General features: G+C 40.5%; 1 protein-coding gene across 4 annotated transcripts in view; it reads right to left on the bottom strand.

The window, feature by feature from the left end:
- Positions 1-19,138, bottom strand: part of Abcb11 (ATP binding cassette subfamily B member 11) — a 96,027-nt gene that overhangs the window by 26,857 nt on the left and 50,032 nt on the right. For all 4 annotated transcript variants that reach the window (XM_039105931.2, XM_039105932.2, XM_039105933.2 and 1 more), the window contains 7 exon segments: positions 17,782-17,907; positions 16,959-17,162; positions 14,296-14,466; positions 13,677-13,878; positions 11,635-11,704; positions 7,769-7,868; positions 3,881-4,042 (listed from right to left, as the gene is read on the bottom strand). In XM_039105931.2, the coding sequence (XP_038961859.1) occupies positions 3,881-4,042; positions 7,769-7,868; positions 11,635-11,704; positions 13,677-13,878; positions 14,296-14,466; positions 16,959-17,162; positions 17,782-17,907 (1,035 nt within the window).

Genomic DNA, 19,138 nt, shown 5'->3' on the forward strand with positions numbered 1-19,138 from the left:
GCAAGGGCTGTAGGAGCTGAAGGGGTTTGTAACCGTACTAATTCTTAATAGACTTGTGCAACCAAGCAGTTCACAGAATTTACAATTCAAGATATTAAAACATATATCTACACACATATTCTTGAAACCTCCACACAATGATCACCCACTGTGCCTATAGGTTACAGATGAATCAGTCCACCTAATTCTCATAGAAAACCAAGGTCACAAACACCAAGGCATTTGCCTGAGTTATCATCTAGAAGTTAGTCGTGAAAAGGAAGTTTCCCGTTCCCAGCTTCTTTTTAGCTCTGGGTGTGCCCTTTGGTTGTTGGCAGCATCTACACAGTCCAGACAGAGCAGCAGGCTAATGTTACATCCACATGCCTGTTTATTTCAAGATTAAGCCTTTATCTTGATTGGATTAAGACTCTACCCATAGTCTTTCTGCCTCAAATTCTTGTTCCATGGGTTCTTTGTGCATTCTTACTTTTGAAATGCAGCCCAATGACTATCCATCCCTGGAACCCTCTGTTCTTACACTGGCCGTGACTCAGAAACACATCTGTCTATTTTTGTCATGGTAACACTTGTTTAAAGAGAAAAGCAGTCGTGAAATTCCTGCTATGTGTCAGGTATCAAATGTGTGGCTTAACCAATCTTAAATTAGGATTTCCTGAAAATTGGGATTCTCACAGGAACCCAGGAAACAGGTTTCTTGCTTCAGATTAATGAAATATACACAAATAATTCAGAGACACAAAACCATCCCAGGGCTGGCTGTTTCTTGTGTCTAAGCTTTTCCAGCCTGCCTCATCCGACTTGCAGTGGCTTGAACACTTGGTACAGCTTCCATTCAAAATAGACCCAGGGAAAGTGAAAACCAATGCAGTCTGTTTTAGCTGTGTATGGAGGCTTAGGCAGGTTAGCAACCAGTTTCTATTTGTGCAGGTTTAATGGGCACACATTTTTCAGTGTGGTCTAATATATCACACATTAATGCAATACCCTTTAAGCATGTTAGGATAAAACCAGGACGATTAGAAACAGACTCGTGATGCCCTGTGAGATGAACGCATCGCAAGTATGATGGTTGAGGGTGTAATCATCGTGCTAAGACAAACAGAAATAATCCTCCATAGCCCCGGGAGAGACCGATTTCTCCTGCCTCTTTCTCTTAGTGAATTAACACTGAGAGCATTAACAGTAAACCAGGATTAGGTTCCGGCAACGTCAGGAGTTGTAGGACCTTCAGTAAATGTTTTATTGCCCAGTCTAACTCCACCCCAGGGCTAAATGGAAGTCACAGGGTCACAGGAATGAAGTCTTTATTACTAACAGAGGGGAACACTCAAGTCAGGCAGATAGTATCTATGCAGTCTGGACAGAGTAGTGGGTTAATATTAAAATCCACATGATTACCCATCCTTAGAAGCCCCCGTTCTTAGACTGGCTGTGGCTCGGAAATACAACTTATGCTTCCTCATTTCTCTTCCTGATATAGCTGATTCACAGTTCTAGAGCTAGAACATGTCTTCAAGGTTGTCTTTGTCAACCCCCATTTTATAACTGAGGAAACAGAGTCCCAGACAATGGAATAAAGTAACTCTAGGACATTAAAGGACATGGCCAGTAAGCAGCAGAGCCAATTTAAGGAAAAAGGCCTCTTGGAACTCAAGAAAAGTCCTACAGTAGCTAACATAGTCTGAGAAACATTGAGTGAATATGTTCTTGGTTCCACTTTTGTTGATGTCTAATGAGATAAGCAAGTCTAGACACCCCTCCCCCCAGCATACTCAAAGGACTCGACTTCCTGCTGCAGCGACGCTTGTGTAGTACACATGCTCACTGCGGCTCTATTTTCAATAGAGCTAGGGAATAGATGTCCATGACCTGATGCCTGGGTAATGAAAAAGTGGTTCATGTACACAAGGGAATTTTATTCAGCTATCACACACACACACACACACACACACACACACACACTCCTGCTCATGCAATCAACCATAATTAAATTTAGTGGGCCCTTTAACAAAACATGAAAGTAGGAAGGGATTTTGTTGGGAAGGAGTCCAAAGGGCATGGAGGGAGGGTAGACTAGAAGAAGGTAATGGGGAGGGCACGACCACACTCTACTGTCTGTGTGTATGAGTTTGTCAAAGAATGAATACTTTCAGAAAGAGAAAATCAGTGAAGTCAAAATTCCAGGTTTCCTTTATACTACAACATCTCAGTGTAGGCGTCTACATTTTAGACTCATCCCTACTTTTTCTTCTAACATATGTCCCTCTTGCTCAACAAGGTCCCACCTTGACCCTCTCCCTGCTAGAAAGGCAGCCTGAGACATCAATAGAGACCTGACCTAATACCAGAAGGATGGCCAGTAAGCAAACCATGGACACATATTTATTGAATGGTGGGTGCACCCTATAGTCTTTCTGTCTAATGAGCGTCTTCCTCACTTCCTGGAAACCTCCCAGGCAAAGTACCTTAGCTGTGATGCAGTGACATCAAGTCCCTAGCACGATGTCTAAAGAAGGCCACCAGCAAATGCTTGTTGGATAAATAAAAGAATGTGTGTTTATATTTGGATGCTGTATCGACTAGGAAATAAAGAAATATACATGAATAATTTTAAAAGATTTCAGCATGAAAGCTTGTGGCATGATGCAACCAGAAACTCAATTAACTAGAGCTATGTTTCCAATCGCCTGACTTCCTGAAAGCAATATAATTAAAAATGGCTTGAGTTGTTTCCACCGAGAAGATTCTGCTACTGGATTAGTCAGGTCTTTCCATATAAACCTCAACCACGGGGGCAGCTTACTTTTTGTGGTCCTAATTTCTACCAGAGAGGTGAGAAGGAAGGGATGTAAAGAAAGAAACAAATATGTGAGTTTTTCAAAGTCTTACTCTGGCAATGTGGTATGCTGGCAAGCCCTTGAGAAAGTTGTCAATGTCCTTAGTGGGTGTGGTTGTCCTTTTTGGTTGAACTCACTGTGCGCGTGCGTGTGCGTGTGTGTGTGTGTGTGTGTGTGTGTGTGTGTGTGTGTCTGTAAGAGAGATCTGTGAAATGACTAAGTGTGTGGTAATGTGTAAACAGAGCCTGTCTCTCTATAACCCTGGCTGGGTGTGAATCCCAACTTCCCCACATGATCCTTCCCCTGAATTCTCTGAGCCTTCTTTTCCTCCCCTATAAAATGTCAATATGAAAACTCTGGGCATCCAGTGGTTATTAGGAAACATAATGAACACAACCTGTTTAGATGATGCCCAGTGAGTCGTTGCCCCGTCGCCATAGCAATAGTAAAATGGAAAATAGCAAAACTCGGAGGAAGTGAAAAACGAACATGAGCTTACTCTTCCTCCCAGCTGTATTTTTACCTCTTTTGTCTTTTTCCTCGGTTCCTCCCATGTCCCTGGTTGAATGCAGTCAGTGGCAGAGTGGACACTTGCCCATGGGCACTATCACCAGCTCCCTAAGTCAAGCTTTGCACCCCAGCAATCCAGCAAGATTTAAAATTCACCTGAAAATCTTTTTGGATTTTCACTCAACCAGTGCTTCTCATATACAAAATCAGCCCTCTTGCAACCTCAGTCTGTAGCCATATTTATATTTATTTTCCATAGTGTAATGACTGTAAGTCCTTGCCAGCCCCAAATATGGCATGTTCAATGTCCCCTTCTCTCACTTTCTGTATGGTGGAGACTCTATGAATTGTTCATCTTTTAGAGCTGGGGGTGGGGGTATGGGGGTGGGCAGGAGAATTAGCAATAAAACCAAACAAACAAAAACCAGCCAAGTGTGTTTAAATAAAGAGGTATTAGATTAGATACAGTAGAATGGTTTAAACAAACGGAATATACGAACAGAATAAAGTTAGTCCAGTTGCTTGCTTACCCCAAGGAGCTGGCTGAATAAAAGGGAGTAGATGGGTGTGACTGCCCCATTAATGGCTGCACTCAAAGATCCTACCAGAATGTAGTGCCATTCTGGAATGTTGTATTTTAGAATCCTCCTAACTGGGGCAGGTTCAACTTCTTCCACAAGCACGTCATTGTCCTTAGGGAAAGAGAGGGTTATGTTAGTTACCCAAATATATCTATTCCCTTTGGTGCTCACAGGATAAGAATAATAGTTTGGTGATAATGGTTCCACACTGGTTATGGGTGACTTCAGAGACACCTGAGATGTAGTCACTTGTTACTGGTATTTCTTGGAACTTTGCCCTGCCAGGCTGGGGCAGGACTGTTCCCTAAAGGGTGAGTAGATAGTGCTCACAATAGCATGTAGACTAACTCTCAAGCAGTAAGAATTGTGTTGTATCTTTGAAAAGAACTCATTTTAAAAATAACATTGCTAAGTGTATGTGTACGTTGAGAACTTGGGGAGGTTTCAAGGTGTATTTCATATCCATACCAAGCAAGATTCTCTAAGCTAGTAACTGGTGGAAGTTCTGAGACAAGCCAATGTAACCGAGACAAAACGTGCCCAATTCAGTGATCTTGCCCCTGCGTCCTCTCCTATAACACAGTTTACTTCAAGCTGCTGTCATCTGGCTCTCTTTGCATTTCCTTATGGGAACTGGGAATTGAGCTGGAGAACCAGTGCAAAGCTGCCAAGCTATGGGTACTGTTGCCACTCTGAGTGGGTACTGTCACCTCTCTGAACAGCTCGGTATTTATCTCTGACTCAGGTGTGTTCTGCCCACATCCTCCGGACTGTGTTGGACTATCTAGATGGCTTTCAATGTGGCAAAATCACCCTTTGTAGGTCTCCATAGTCCAGATCTGGTCACTCACAGACTCATAAATGTCAGGTTACCATTCTCTGAATTCTTCGTGTTCCCTAATGATCCCATTACCCTAGGTAACTATGCATAGCCTAACAAGATGGAACCTTTCTTGGTTTTTGTTTATAGCAAAGTGTCCCTAACCTTAAGCAATGAGACATTTAAGGAAAATATGAAACATTTTTGCCCTCTAGTTTTCCTATCAAGACAAATTAATAAACAAAAATAGTTAGCTTGAACAATTTTGTCATCAGCCACTAAAAAAGAAAAAAAAATGGATCTTAAAGTTATATTCTACTGTCCTAAAATAGCCTGAGAGGTACAGAAAGCCTGTCCTCAGACAATGGATTATTAAATTTTATTTGTTATATCTAAATGAACAGCAGAGAAATAAAATATGTATTTTATAAACATATATGTAATAATATATGTACATGTGTATGTGTCTACGTATTACTAAAGTCATTCTAGAAAATACAGTGGTCTCCTATCTACTATATAGATGGTTTCATGCTTGACAGGATTTTCCTAGTTTGTTTGTTTGGTTTTTCTTTGATCTCTTGTGTGAGTTGGGGGGAGGTCAAACTCCCTACTGGAATTTTTGTTTCCTTCTTTCTATACTTTCTTATACTGGTTTCTGTATCCTAACAATAGGAGCCTCCTACTTGGATAATAACTCTAAGATTTAATGATAAAATGATGATATGCCAAAAAAAAGCCAAGCTTTTCCAGATGAGCCAACACTGAGAGCCATTTCTACGAATCCTGTCTCTGTCCTATCTCTAAGATAGGACTTAATCTACAAGTCAGCTGGGAAGAAGCTACAAGATTCTGATATATGGCAACCTGACTTGATTTATAAATATTCAATCTTTTTTTTTTTTTTTTAGGTTTACTGAAAAAGAGTCATGGAGGCTGGAGAGATGGCTCAGTGGTTAAGAGCACTGACTACTTTCGCAGAAGTCCTGAGTTCGGTTCCTATATGGTGACTCACAACCGTCTTAGCATCTGATGCTCTCTTCTGGTTTGTCTAAAGACAGTGATAGTGTATATAAAATAAATAAGTGAATCTTAGAAAGGAAGAAAGAGATTCATACATATTAGAGACTAGAATTCCTACTCTGTAGATGCCCCCTAATTCTAGACTTAACCTGATAGGATGTTTGCCATCTGACCCCACTTATGGAAGCTAAAGTAGCAGACAGCTTGCAGAAGAAGAGCCAGCTTAGCTCTGTCATCAGCTGATGCTTTCGCTGAGTCAACCCACCTAGAGTGTAGAAGGACAGACGCTTACCAAGCCTCAGCCTTCCTAAACGGTCTGTAAATACTCCGAGAGACCACAAGATGGAGATAATTGCTTTGTGGAAGTGTATGCTTTAGGAACACCACAGAGCATTTCCTTAAGACAGAAGGTAACATCAGAATGAGAAAGAGCAGAACTTCAGCTTAACCTTGTAGACTTAATTGCTAAGATACTTCGAAAAACTAAAACCGAGCCACACAGCGGTCTTTAGGATTAAAAAAAAAAAAAATCAAGAGATGGAAATCTCATTATCCAAATTATATTATATTGTTTTCCTTTAATTTTTTTCTTCCACTGGAAAGGACTCTGATACAGTTACTGTATACACAAAATATATTGGGGAAATAGCAAATTGTTTCCTTTTGGAGCTTGGACAATGGATCAGCTTCTCGACACCTTTTCCCCTGTTTTTTTAATTTTATCTCCTTTGCTAAGGAAAATATAAAACAGCATCTTTTAAAAGTTGAACTGGGCAACAGCCGAATGATTTCCATTGTTTTCTTCCTAGTGCCATGAACATAAATAAGTGAAACTGTTAATTCTCGCCCCCAGAGGGGAGATGCACTGAGGAGATGAGCCTCTGGTAGCAGGATGCTGGAAGGAATCATCCTTACACATGTTCCCTCATTCTGATTCATCCTGAGGAAGAGGGCTCTCCGGTATTTATGGAAATGTTGAGACCTCTACTCAATGTTAATAGAACAAGAAAGTAGAGAGTCTTAATGACCCATCTTTCACAAGGTCTTAAAGGGCATCATTCAAGAATTTATCCCAAATTTCTCCTTTGCGAGTCAGTGTTTGTAATGATGTCTTAATGGATTCGCAAGTTGGGATTTTATTGAGGACATTTTGAAATTACATCATGCATAATAGATGTACTTGTAATGAAAGTATTCTTCGGCTTATTTGATTTGATACATGAAAAATTGAGGGCTTCATTTTAATCACAGAAACTCATATATATATATTCCAGTTAAAACAAGCAAACAAAAACCTCTCGATGTCCCACTTCATACAGGCCCTGGGCAAAATACCTGTGGTGACTCTGATATGAAGGGCCAGAAGTCTTAAGGAGCCTAAAATTTAGTAAGAGGAGAGAGCATAGATTCCAAACTTAAGAGTTCTATAAAGGAGTTCCCATGAGCGCCATGGTGGGGATTAAAAGTGAGCACTGGGCTGGGAAATACTTGTGATTTGATACCTGTCCCCTTACCAGAAAGGTAATGTCTCAAACAGCAGAATAGCATAACTTTGTGATTTAAAACTTGTGGCAATTTGTATAAAGCCTAGTCTTATCAGATAACTTCACCAACTAAGAGAAAATTTTAAAGCGTGAAAAAAAAATAATTTCCAGTATTGTTTAAAACTTTAAAACGCCACACAAATAACCTGCTATGCATGTTTAAGACACATATTCCCTATGCTTATTATAATTATTCATCTAAAATTGGTAGATATCCCTTAACAATTCAATTTAATGTAATATATGCTCTTCAAAGTAATTAAACGTATTTTTGTTCTTTGTGGGGGGAGGGGCGTAAACTATAGAGTTTTCACCAGGTCCTAATGTACCCCGATTTGGTCTGACTTAGCTACTACTATACATCTAAGATGCATGTGTGCCTAAAGGTGAGAGCCCTGGGAAAGATTTCTCCCATGCCCCGCCCCCGCCCCAGAGCCCTGGGTGTCAGACCTTGCTGTCTTTGTAAGAGGATTTGTGATCAGCAACAGCCAGTGGAGGGTCATGTGTCAGAAGAGACAGCTGAGACTTGGAGCGTTGCCGGATCGAAGCTCTGGAAAACAGCAAGACAGGACCGGCTGTAGATGGCAAACAGGTTACAATGGTACTCAACCGGTGTCCCAGTTTACATCACACAGCAAATCAGCAGCCATGGTTGGTGGGTCACGTGACAGCCAGGGCGCGGAGCTTCCAACTTAGGTTTGATGAAGCTTGCTTAGCTCCAGGTTTTGTACTGCTCACAGAAATCAATCAATAATCATCTTATTGAGATAGAATTTAGCTTAATATGTTTGTTCATTCAGCTGCAGTTTATCGGGTGTCTACAGCATGTAAAAATCCAATGTTAGGTGCCAGCCGGAACATAAAGACTAGCTGTATGACAGACATCTTGCTCAAGGAGTTTAAATCCTACAGGAGAATAATGCATGTAATCAAAGCTAGTGTAAAGAAAAGTCTGGTGGGTGCTGTGCAGGAGTTTTGAATAGTTAAAGCTGAGTTTTGAAGACTTAATTTGACGTAGTACACTGTGAGGGGAGCATGTCAATTGCTCCAACTCTAGACAATGATTTCATGCCCCCATTATTTGTATGCAGGGGAAACTAGAATAAAAATGTTTCCTATCGCGATCCAAACTGCCCAAGAAACCAGTAACATGTCAACTTCATTACGCTAATCTCATCCCATAGTCACCTAAGTTCAAGACTATGCATTTGCCAGAAGTCACTTCCCTTCTTTAATCTTGCACATTCAAACTCTTGCCACATCTCATTATGATCAAGCACAAAACCACTCCTGACACCTGACACCCTGCCCCAAACCTTTCCCACTCATTGTGATATGTAGAGGATGCATGTGTAGCTATTTCTTTGGGTTAGATAATGAAGGCTGGGCCATCTTCAGACTATGATGAATAGGCTATATCACCTGGAGATCACAGGGTTATTATGGAGTATCACAGGGTGTATGTTATGAGTGAAATTTGAAATCATAGGTCTAATCAAATTCAGAGCACTTGACACAAAGATAGGAATATATGAGAAAAAGGAAAATGTCAATATTTGAGTACTCAACTTCCAGTTCTATACATAGGAGGACCTATCTATGAGTTCCTTCAGATTTCTACTACCTTAATCTTGTACTTCTTAAATCTCCCTCTCTTCTAGTCTTCAAAGACCTCCATGTCTCTAGACTGTCATGAGACCATGAGCAGTAAGGGTGCTGGGCAGGGGCTCTGCCCCCCAGCAGAAACACTGGTACGATTCCATCACATTCCTGTTCAGAAACCATACAACACTCTCTTTAAGAAATCCCCACTTAGTCAAAAGTTGTGTACCATTTCTCACGGCAAAGAAAAACAGCAAATTTGGGGGAATAAATAATTCTTTCTCTCTCTTTTTCAACATTATTATTTAGAAAATTATTTTCTGTTGCCAACTAACTTGTTTTTGAACCTAAAATATATTGTTGAAGAAAGGCTCAGCTATCAGAAAGACTACAGCCCAAGAAGCAAGATACAAATTAACATTTCATTTAGTCATCCTGTAGGAGAAAGTCCTGTCAGCCCATACAATGAGATATTTTTAATAGAACTCCTTATTCAAAGATTACAAATCTTTCTCTGCAGGAGGTTAATAGCTACTTTTTGAGTGCAGATTGTCTTTCTGGTTATTTTTATTTTTTTAGTCCTAGTCATTAAAATGTAGATATTGTGGGAAATGTAGCCAAATAATAGATCCTTGTGTGAAAATGGTTATTTGTTTCTGTTTCTCATCATAAACTACTTTGCACAGTCAGAATTTTGTGCTTAAAAATAAATAAAACATTTACTTGTTTGCTGACATGACCATAAGATACATGTTATTCTAACTCACAGAGAGTGGTAGCCACTGTCATTGTTTGTGTTTAAAGGAAAAATAGCCATCTTCAAGTTGTGATTCATGTTTTTTTGTCATGATTAAATAAATATGCTGCTAGGATCAAACATAGTCCCAGATGTCTATAAAACTTGCCTAAAAATTCTGGTAATTTCTATATCTTCTACAATATAGAGTAACTATTCTATATGCTTGCTAATTACTCAATATACTATGTAATGTAATTCAAAGCTATTGTTTTGTTTTCCAGATAACACTGAAAAATGTTTATTGTTTTCCAATAAAGCTAATACTTCTTAAGTTTTTTTTCCTGAAAACAAACAAAACAAAATAACCAAGTCTGAGAATCTAGACCTATAAAGGTAAGATACATTAGTGTAAAAAAAACCCCTATGATTTAAATAGATGGAAATACTTTTTAGTAAATCATTCTTTGAAAATTAACAATAAATGAACTCATCTCGACCACACAAAGTTGTTATTAGAATGTTCTGTTTTAAGAAACCTTAACGTCCTTCAGGAAATGAGTAGCCATCTTGAATGAGCTAGTTCTATACTAAGTCTTGGCTTTCAGCACAGTCTTGGAAATGGTAGGCCAAAGGCGAGAGAGAGAGAGAGAGAGAGAGAGAGAGAGAGAGAGAGAGAGAGAGAGAGAGAGAGAGGAGAGATCAACTGTAACTTATTACTAGTTTTCTGACTGAAGCAGAAAAAGTTTTAACAATATTTTTATGAACACAGATATTTCTGGACAGATTTTTTTTCTTTTTTCTTTTCTTTTCTTTTCTTTTTTTTTTTCCAGAGCTGGGGACTGAACCCAGGGCCTTGCGCTTCCTAGGCAAGTGCTCTACCACTGAGCTAAATCCCCAACCCAACAAATATTCACTTTCAAAACATATTTTGGAGTCTGCTGTTACTGAGACTGTAAATCATCATTTATGTTGGCTTAAAAATTTTACTAAAATTTTTTCTGGTGTTAAAAGTTATATATTAAAAAAATCTGGGGGTTGGGGATTTAGCTCAGTGGTAGAGCACTTGCCTAGGAAGCGCAAGGCCCTGGGTTCAGTCCCCAGCTCAAAAAAAAAAAAAAAAAAAAAAAAAAAAAAAAAAAAAGAAAGTGAATATTTATAGATGTAAGTCCAGGAAAATAAATATCTCATTAGAGGACATACTCTTTAAAAGCCTAGACTCCATTTTATTCCATCCAGTTAAGAAATTATTTGAGTCCAAACACATCACTCTGGGAGCAGAAGTGTTAGTAATTTAATTGCCTCTCAGTAAGGATAAAGATCAGAGGTAAACGGATAAAGATGACCTTCATATAGGAGTGTTGCAAAGTGGTTAAGTTCGGTGGGGAGAGAGTAGGTGCCTGGCGGTTTGTTTGTAACTGTTTATATGTTTGCTCCTGATATACAGTCTCATGCTGTAGTCTAAGCTAACCTTGACTGTGTAATCTTACAACCTCAGCTTCCACAGATGCGGGTATGCATCACAGTACCAAGTTAGCATAGTAGTTGTTTAAACCCAGGTTCTAGGGAGTGGAGAGACGGCTCCGTGGGTAAGAGCCTTGGCTGCTCTCTAGGTTTCAATTCTCGGCACCCACATGGTGCTTCACAACCATTTGTAACTCCAGTCTCAGGGAATCCAATCCTCATTTCTTGCCTCTGTAATCACCAGGCACACACAAAATACATACAGGCAAAACACCCATACACATAGCATTGAAATTAAAACAAATAAAACCAAATCTATTCTGAGCTTGATAATAGGAGTCCCTGCAGCATGGCTCTCGCTCAACAGATTGAAAGACCAAGTTAGACAAATCGACATACTCTTCTATCACAGGACCTGGAGTCTACCTAGGATTTCCTTCTTGCCAAAGCACCACACGTGTAAGAGGCTCCTAAAAATATCAAAAAACTTCAAAATCACATGGCTTGTGCTTACCTTAAACTATCCCGATAGCTGCCTCTGGAAAAGGTCCTCTCAAGGGTGCCACCTTCCGTCGCATCTTTCCCTATTTAACACATGAGCCATTCCTTAGAACCCACAGTAAGCATGGCTTTATTTTCATAGAATAATTTTCTGTTTGCCTTAGATGGTAATTACTGCATTGGCTACCCAGACATCTTGTTAACTTATTGTAATAAAATAAAATAAACTTGAAATTTGTTCAACACATTCTAACAAAAAATCAAAATGCTCAGTAAGATTGACTTGTGTGAAATGGGTGCTGGCTAGTTTTGTCTAAAAACCTAAGACTCTTTTAGTATAAATTAAAAAAAAATTAATGATTTCCATTTATTCTCCTCACCGTCTAGGTTTTGTTCCTGTTCCTCCCTCCCCCATACCTGATCCTGTCCCCCTTTTCCCTTCCCAATCCCCTCTGCCTCCCATGATTATTTTCTTCCCTCTTCTAAGTGGGATTGAAGCATCCTATCTTGGGTCTTTCTGCTTTTTACACTACTTGTGGTCTGTAGGTCGTATCCTAGGTTTTCTGCACTTTTTGACTAATATCCACTTATCAGTGAATACATACCATGCATGTCCTTTAGGATCTGGGTTAGGAGATTAGCCCAGAGGGCCAGGAGAATCAAAGGAAATATGCAACCTTGGGTGGGGGAGGGAGAAGGGGGTACCATCTAGAAAGTACCAGAGACCTGGGAGGTAAAAGGCTCTCAGAACTCAGTGTTTAACAACTGGGAGAGGGAATTCAAAGTGGAGGGACAGGGTTACTAACCCACAGTCAAAATTTCTGACCCAGAATTGTTCCTGTCTAAAAGAATTCCAGGAAGAAAAATTGAGAAGAGACCGAGAGAAAGGCAGTCCAGTGACCTGCCCAACTTGGTATCCATCTCAAGGGGAAGCTCCAAAGCCTGACACTATTACTGATGCTATGATGTGCTTACAGATGGGAGCCTAATATAGCTGTCCTCTGAGAGGAACTACCAGCAACTGACTGAGACAGAGGCAGACACTTACACACAACCATTGGACTGAAGTTGGGGACCCCTATGGTTGAATTATGTGAAGGATTGAAGAAGCTGAAAGGGAGGGAGACCACATAGAAAGACCAGCAGTGTCAACTAACCCAGACCCCAGGGAACTCCCAGAGACTGAGCCACCAACCAAGAGCATACTGGCTGGTCTGAGGCCCCCACCCGCATCCCTACTCAGACCCCAGCACATGCACAGCAGAGGTCTGCCTGGTCTGGCCTCAGTGGGAGATGCACTTAATCCTTGGGAGACTTGAGGCCCCAGGAAAGGGGGAGGTCTGATGGGGGAAGAGGTACCTTCTTGGAGGCAAGGGGGAGGAGGAATGGGATGAGGAACTGTGGGGGGTGAAGGAAGGGGGGGCAATGGCTGGAATATAAATAAATACATTTTTAAAAAAGTTAATGAAAACTCAGAGTTGGTACACCCTGAAACATCCAACAAATTTTCAAAACCTTCTTAGATTTCATGTGTTAAACATAGGCAACAGTTAGGCCCAGTGCTGTGCATGAGTCCCCATGGGAGATGGTGGAGGAAGTAAAACGTGGTTGATTAATCAGCTCAGCACAACCATGACGTCTGAAAGTTCGAATTGAGAAAAAGAAGGCATAGTAAGGTCTGGAGTATCTGTCTCCATTTGAAAATAAGTGCAAAACATTTAGTCATTGTTTAATCCATGCAATAATAAGGAGAATCCTTCATATGCCTGACATATCTAGGCAGCCTGTTCTACTTAAAAAAAAAAAAAAGGTAGAATTGAAAGCAAAAGACCTTGGGTTTAGTTAGCTCGGTGATTCGATCAGATAACTTAGCCTTCTTTGTGTTATTTTTTTTTCCCTTATCAACTGCATAATGTTTTCTGGGCTTTGCCAGAATAAGTAATGCACATTTACAAGCATGTAAATTCAGCCAGCATCATGAATATTAATTATTTAGTATGTTATATATAATAATAAGTTGTATATTATACAAGCCAAAGAGGAAGAGGTACTTGCCCATTATGCTCGTTTCTTTGTGAGCATTATCTCCTTGGCTTTGCAGGGTCACAAGCATGAAGTAGACACCTTTTCTTTCTAGCAGCTCTTCATGGGTGCCTCTTTCCACAGCTACTCCATGCTCAAACCCAATGATCACATCTGCAGCTCTGACTGTTGACAGGCGATGGGCAACTGAGATGATTGTATGCCCATGTTGGATCTGTAAGAAGACAAGATATATCTTTAAACAAGACTATAGGATAGAGCCAATGCCAACCTCATACTATCGCTGAGTCCATGAGGAGATCAGCTTTGGACCCTAGGGGTATCCTTATACAGGTTGTGCATATATCAGAAATACGCAATGGTTTCTTGTAGCCATAAATCACAACACAGATTGACCTTCTTGTGGTAATTAATCAATAGCTTAATAAAATGGGGATAAATCATGTTGCACTTCATGTGGGTTTTAATTTTATTTTGCAACTTTGGTGAATAAATCACAATTATGTCCTATTCAACACCAAGTAGATGGTAATTGGTCAGTATTTCATAAGTTTTCAGACTGAATATACTGACCTGTTAGTATTATTTCCTCCTTGAAGGGCCTGTAAAAATGAATTGACTCTGCACAAACCTTATTCAATGCTTCTTGTACTCTAGCTTCACTCTCATTGTCCAGTGCTGAGGTAGCCATATCCAGAAGCAAGATCTTGGGATTCCGTATGAGGGCTCGGGCAATGGCTACTCTTTGCTTCTGACCACCACTCATCTGGCCTCCTCCTTCTCCAACAAGGGTGTCAAATTGCTAGGAATCATGAGGAAGACGAAATTGATGGCCTCAGACACCGATCCAGTCAGTATCCCTTCTAACTTTTTCTCTCCAGTGTGAATTTTTATAGGTCCAACTCTTACTGCAAGAAATACCCTTTTCTGAAAGAACTAACCAATCAATATTTGTATGTGGGATAATTAATGCATTGAATTGTGTGGATGTTCTCTTTTAGTACACGCTCAAATAAAAATTGTCAGCCAAAATGAAAATTGATCAGTCTTGAAAATCTGTCCCAGGGAATTAAGTCACATTGCACGGTCTTATCTCTTTTTCTCCCGCTGAACGCAAAAGTAAACCACAGTACTAAAGCTGTCTTTATACTGTGAAGGAAAGATGAAGCTGGTTTCATACTCCTGCTGTTACAGCAAGTCCTGACTGAGTATCTCACAGAACAAAGTGCACACTGAAATTTAACAATGGCGTGTTAGAAGTTAGGCTCTTGACTTTCTCAGTATCAGCCAATAGGGGCTGAGCTCCTTATGGTCCATAAAAAAGCATGGTGCTGAAATTCTACATCTATCTTCTCATGTAGTCCTCACAGAACCCCAGAAAGCAAGTATTATTATTTGATTTAATGGTTGAACAAGGAAATTCTGAACACAAAGGGTTAAACGAGCCTACCATAAAGCTAGAAGGTGGAGAAGTAGGTTTGAGGCGTTATTCTCATTAGCTACTAGACTATAGCATCCTCATAATGACAACACTATTCAAAACTGTGATTTAGAAGGTGTGGAATTTGAATGAAAATAGCTTCCATAAACTCGTAGGGTGAAGCATTATTTGAAAGGATTAGGATGTGTGGCCTTGTTGGAGTAGGCATGGTCTTATTGGAGGAAGTATGTCACTGGGGGAGGGCTTTGAGGTTTCAGAAGCTCAAGCCAGACCCAGTGGCTTTCTATCTTCCAGCTAACTTTGGGTCCATATACATAACTCTCAGCTACCTCTCCAGCACCATTCTGTCACCATGCTTCGTGCCATGAACATAATGAACTAAACCTCTAAACTGTAAGCCAGCACTAATTGAATGTTGTCATTTATAAGGGTTGCTGTGGTCATGGTGTCTCCTCACAGCAATAAAACCCTAAGACAAAGGGTGAATGGGATCTATTCAAGGTCACTTTCTCTGAAACTGGACCTGCTGTGACTTTGAATATATAGAATTTGACCTCACAGAACCTCATTCTTCATCTGAAGATGGACATAATAGTAGTTGCTACCCGGAAAAGTAGTTATGAGGGTTAAATGAGCGAATACACCTGAAGTACTAGAACAAAGCCCACAATGTCTTAAAAGCCATGCATATATCATTAGTAATCATCCTGTGACTTAAAGGTCATCATGTCAAATATAGACATGGTGATCATACAAAATGGAGACATACTGAGAAACTCTTGAATTTGCGAGATTCTGGTCTAAAAGCACAGTAGTTAAGCTGTGTAAGCATAAGAAAACTGAAGCAGAAGGACAGTGGTGGTTATGATTTAGATCTTCAATGTTCTCTGCAATGGCTAATGTTGCCAACTTGATGGATTTGAAACCACCTAGGAGACACACTTTTGAGTACTTTGGAGGGCACTTCCCAAAATGGTAATCTGTGAAGAGAAGGGCCACCCATGTGGCTGACTACTAGCCCATGAGCTGGGATGAAAAACCAAGTGAAAAACCAGCTCAGCATGAGCAGTCATCTTTCTCAATCTCCTATCCACAAACAAGTGTGATCGACCACGTCAAGTTCACACGCCATGCTATCTCTGCCATGTTGGACCCTATCCTCAAACTGTTAGAGTAAATCCTTCCTCTCTGAAGTTACTTGTTATCAAGGTTTATTTTCTTTTAACCACCTTGTGGCATTATTGATCCATAGAACCTTTAAAAGTAACTTTGTGAAAGGAAGTTGGTCTACTGAGCCAGGGAGGGGCCAGGGGGACTATACCCTTGAAAGAGACATCAGGACTCTAGCCCTTCCTCTCTCTCTTTTTGCTTCCTGACTTCTGAAAGGTGAGCTGCTGTGGTCTGCTACATACTCCCCCACGGTGATGTTCTTTCTTGCCACGAGCAAGGGAAACAGCTGACCTTTGACTGGAGCCTCTGAAACCATATGCCTGAGCAAAAACTCCTTCTGATAACTTGTTATTCTTGGGTATTTTGTCATAGTAACTGAAAAGTGATTAACAAGCAAGAAAACGTTTCTCGAGCATTGCTTCATGACAAATATTGTAAAAAATTTTCAACATGTGCTCAGTAGGCAGACCAAGAAACTATATCTACATCAAAAGGACATTTTAAAAGGTAGAGCTCCACTTTTGTAGATGGCAACCATTTAAACAATGTATTTTCACATGAGAGGAAAAACATGGGACATTTCCAGGCAAATGTAGAGCACAAATTCTTAAGAATTTAAGGACTGAGGATTCAACTGAAAGGGACTAATTGATGACCCCTGTACTACCCTGGACTGTAGGTACCTGCGGCAGGGCCATAATGAAGTTGTATGCATTAGCATCCTTGGCAGCTTGGACTATGTCTTCCATTGTTGCATCTTCTCTGCCAAAACGGATGTTTTCTGCGATAGTGGTGGAGAACAGAACGGGCTCCTGTTCCACGATCCCGATTTGATCTCTCAGCCACCGGATGTTAAGAGAGCGAATGTCATGGCCGTCCAGAGTCACCTAGAGGGCAGAAGAGCATCACACAGCTTGGTGTCCTTCAAGCTTCGGAATCATAAAGTTAGGTGATGCTTGGCCACTGGGGAGAACACCAGAGTCTAAGAAGACTAGAATAGAAACCGTTTCCACGGAGGGTGTGCCTGTTGTACAAGGATGTCAGTGTGCAACTGAGTTTGAGTTTAGCTGTAAGAAATTCAGTGTAGAAACACAAGTAGCATAAAAGTCAATTTCTCACTGCTAGCCTCAGAGTGGGCACTTTTTAAATTTCCCGGGAGAGTAACCAGTTGTTCACCAGACTTTGAACGTGTTTATTGCCTTTTGGCTTGTATCACAAAAGCATGGTGGGGGGACTTCAAAAGATACAATAAAAGTAAGCAATAGCCTCTATCTTGTATGTGTGCTTTATAGTAAATCTTGCTTTGAAATCTGGTTCACCAAATAACACTTTGCTGCTCAAAGCAGTTGAAATTATAAATGTAAACAAATCCCCCCAAAAGAAAGAAAGGAAGAAAGCATTATAGAAAAATGTTAAATAATAGTAATTCAAAAAATCAATTTTTTTGACAACACTACCACTTGCATTCCCTTGCCCCTCCACGTTGAGAAGTTTCGGGATACACACCATGCCTTCACAGGGGTCATAGAATCTCTGAATGAGCTGTAATGCTGTACTCTTCCCAGCCCCACTGGATCCCACCAGAGCCGTCGTTTCCCCTGGCTTTATGACCATGCTGAGGTTATCTAAAATCTGGGGAGGAAAGAACATATTTTTTTAAAAAGTTCATAACATTACTGGGCACTTAACCAAGCAATGAGGCCTTACAAGGCATGCTTCTTGGGGATTTGTGTTGTGTATCCATCCCTCCAGCATAAGCGTGGATGTGTATTCGTGTTCACATATAGCCCATAGCACTGTACACGTACATCCATCAACAACAAAAGACTTCAGGAAAGAGGCTTTACCGCTAACATGTTGCTTAATGGCTATACCCAACAATAAAAATGATAATGTGACAACACTGGTAAATAAGCAAGGGTCACCTTCAAATTTATGCCTCAAAATCTAATTTAAAATACATCTGACATACTAGGATATCTCAAGGAGTTAATCTCAATCAGTTAAATAAGAAGCTCTTGTAAATCACAAGTGCAATGATAATTCATAGAGTAAAGGTCAGAAGTAAACCAATCTGAAGACGGTATGTTCGAATGGTATACTACTTGGTTACGTTCGCCTAATATGTGTGCTGTGTTTCTAGGTCTAAAACTCTGTGAAGGGCATGGGCTGAATGTTAGCAGGTGAAACTATGATTTATTTTTTGTGAGTATAACAGAAATATTATTACTAAAAGGAAAGCAAAGATGCTAAGTTCTGGATGGATACAAGCATTATTTCAAAGCCAGTTCTTTCAAGAGAGCTGATTGGAGTTTCCTAGAGAGTGGAGTTACTTCTACTGATATTGCTCCATAGGTTCTAGGAAACAGTATGCTTCCCTCACTGTGTGCCCTGGACAACCGCTGCGCACAAGACACAAGACAGCAACAGCACCAGGTGGCCTTCCTATGAGGACGAATGCGAAACTGCTCACAGCTATGCACTTTGCTGGTCACACGGCCTCCCTCCCTCTGCCACCTTCTGTGGTGTCCGAGGAGGTGGTGATTGGAAGCCGAGCTACTTGACTGTTTTGATTGCCTTACCACATAACTAGAACGGCAGGACCTGCCACTCATGTCAACAGAGGACCACATGACTCAGCCTGAGCCTCGTGCCAGACTGTGTTCCACCCAGAGAGATTTGCACATTATAATCATCACTAGGAAAGACGCTGTGTCCTTAAGTTGGCACAATACCAAAGGACACTTCCACAGAAACCCATTTCTGTCCTCTGTTCCAGGAAACTGAGTCAGCACTTAGAAAACAGTGTGTGGATCTGAAAAGGAATAACTCAAGAATAGACACCATCAGGCCAGAGGTAGAC

Source organism: Rattus norvegicus, chromosome 3 (assembly GCF_036323735.1).
Source record: "Rattus norvegicus strain BN/NHsdMcwi chromosome 3, GRCr8, whole genome shotgun sequence".
NCBI lineage: Eukaryota > Metazoa > Chordata > Mammalia > Rodentia > Muridae > Rattus > Rattus norvegicus.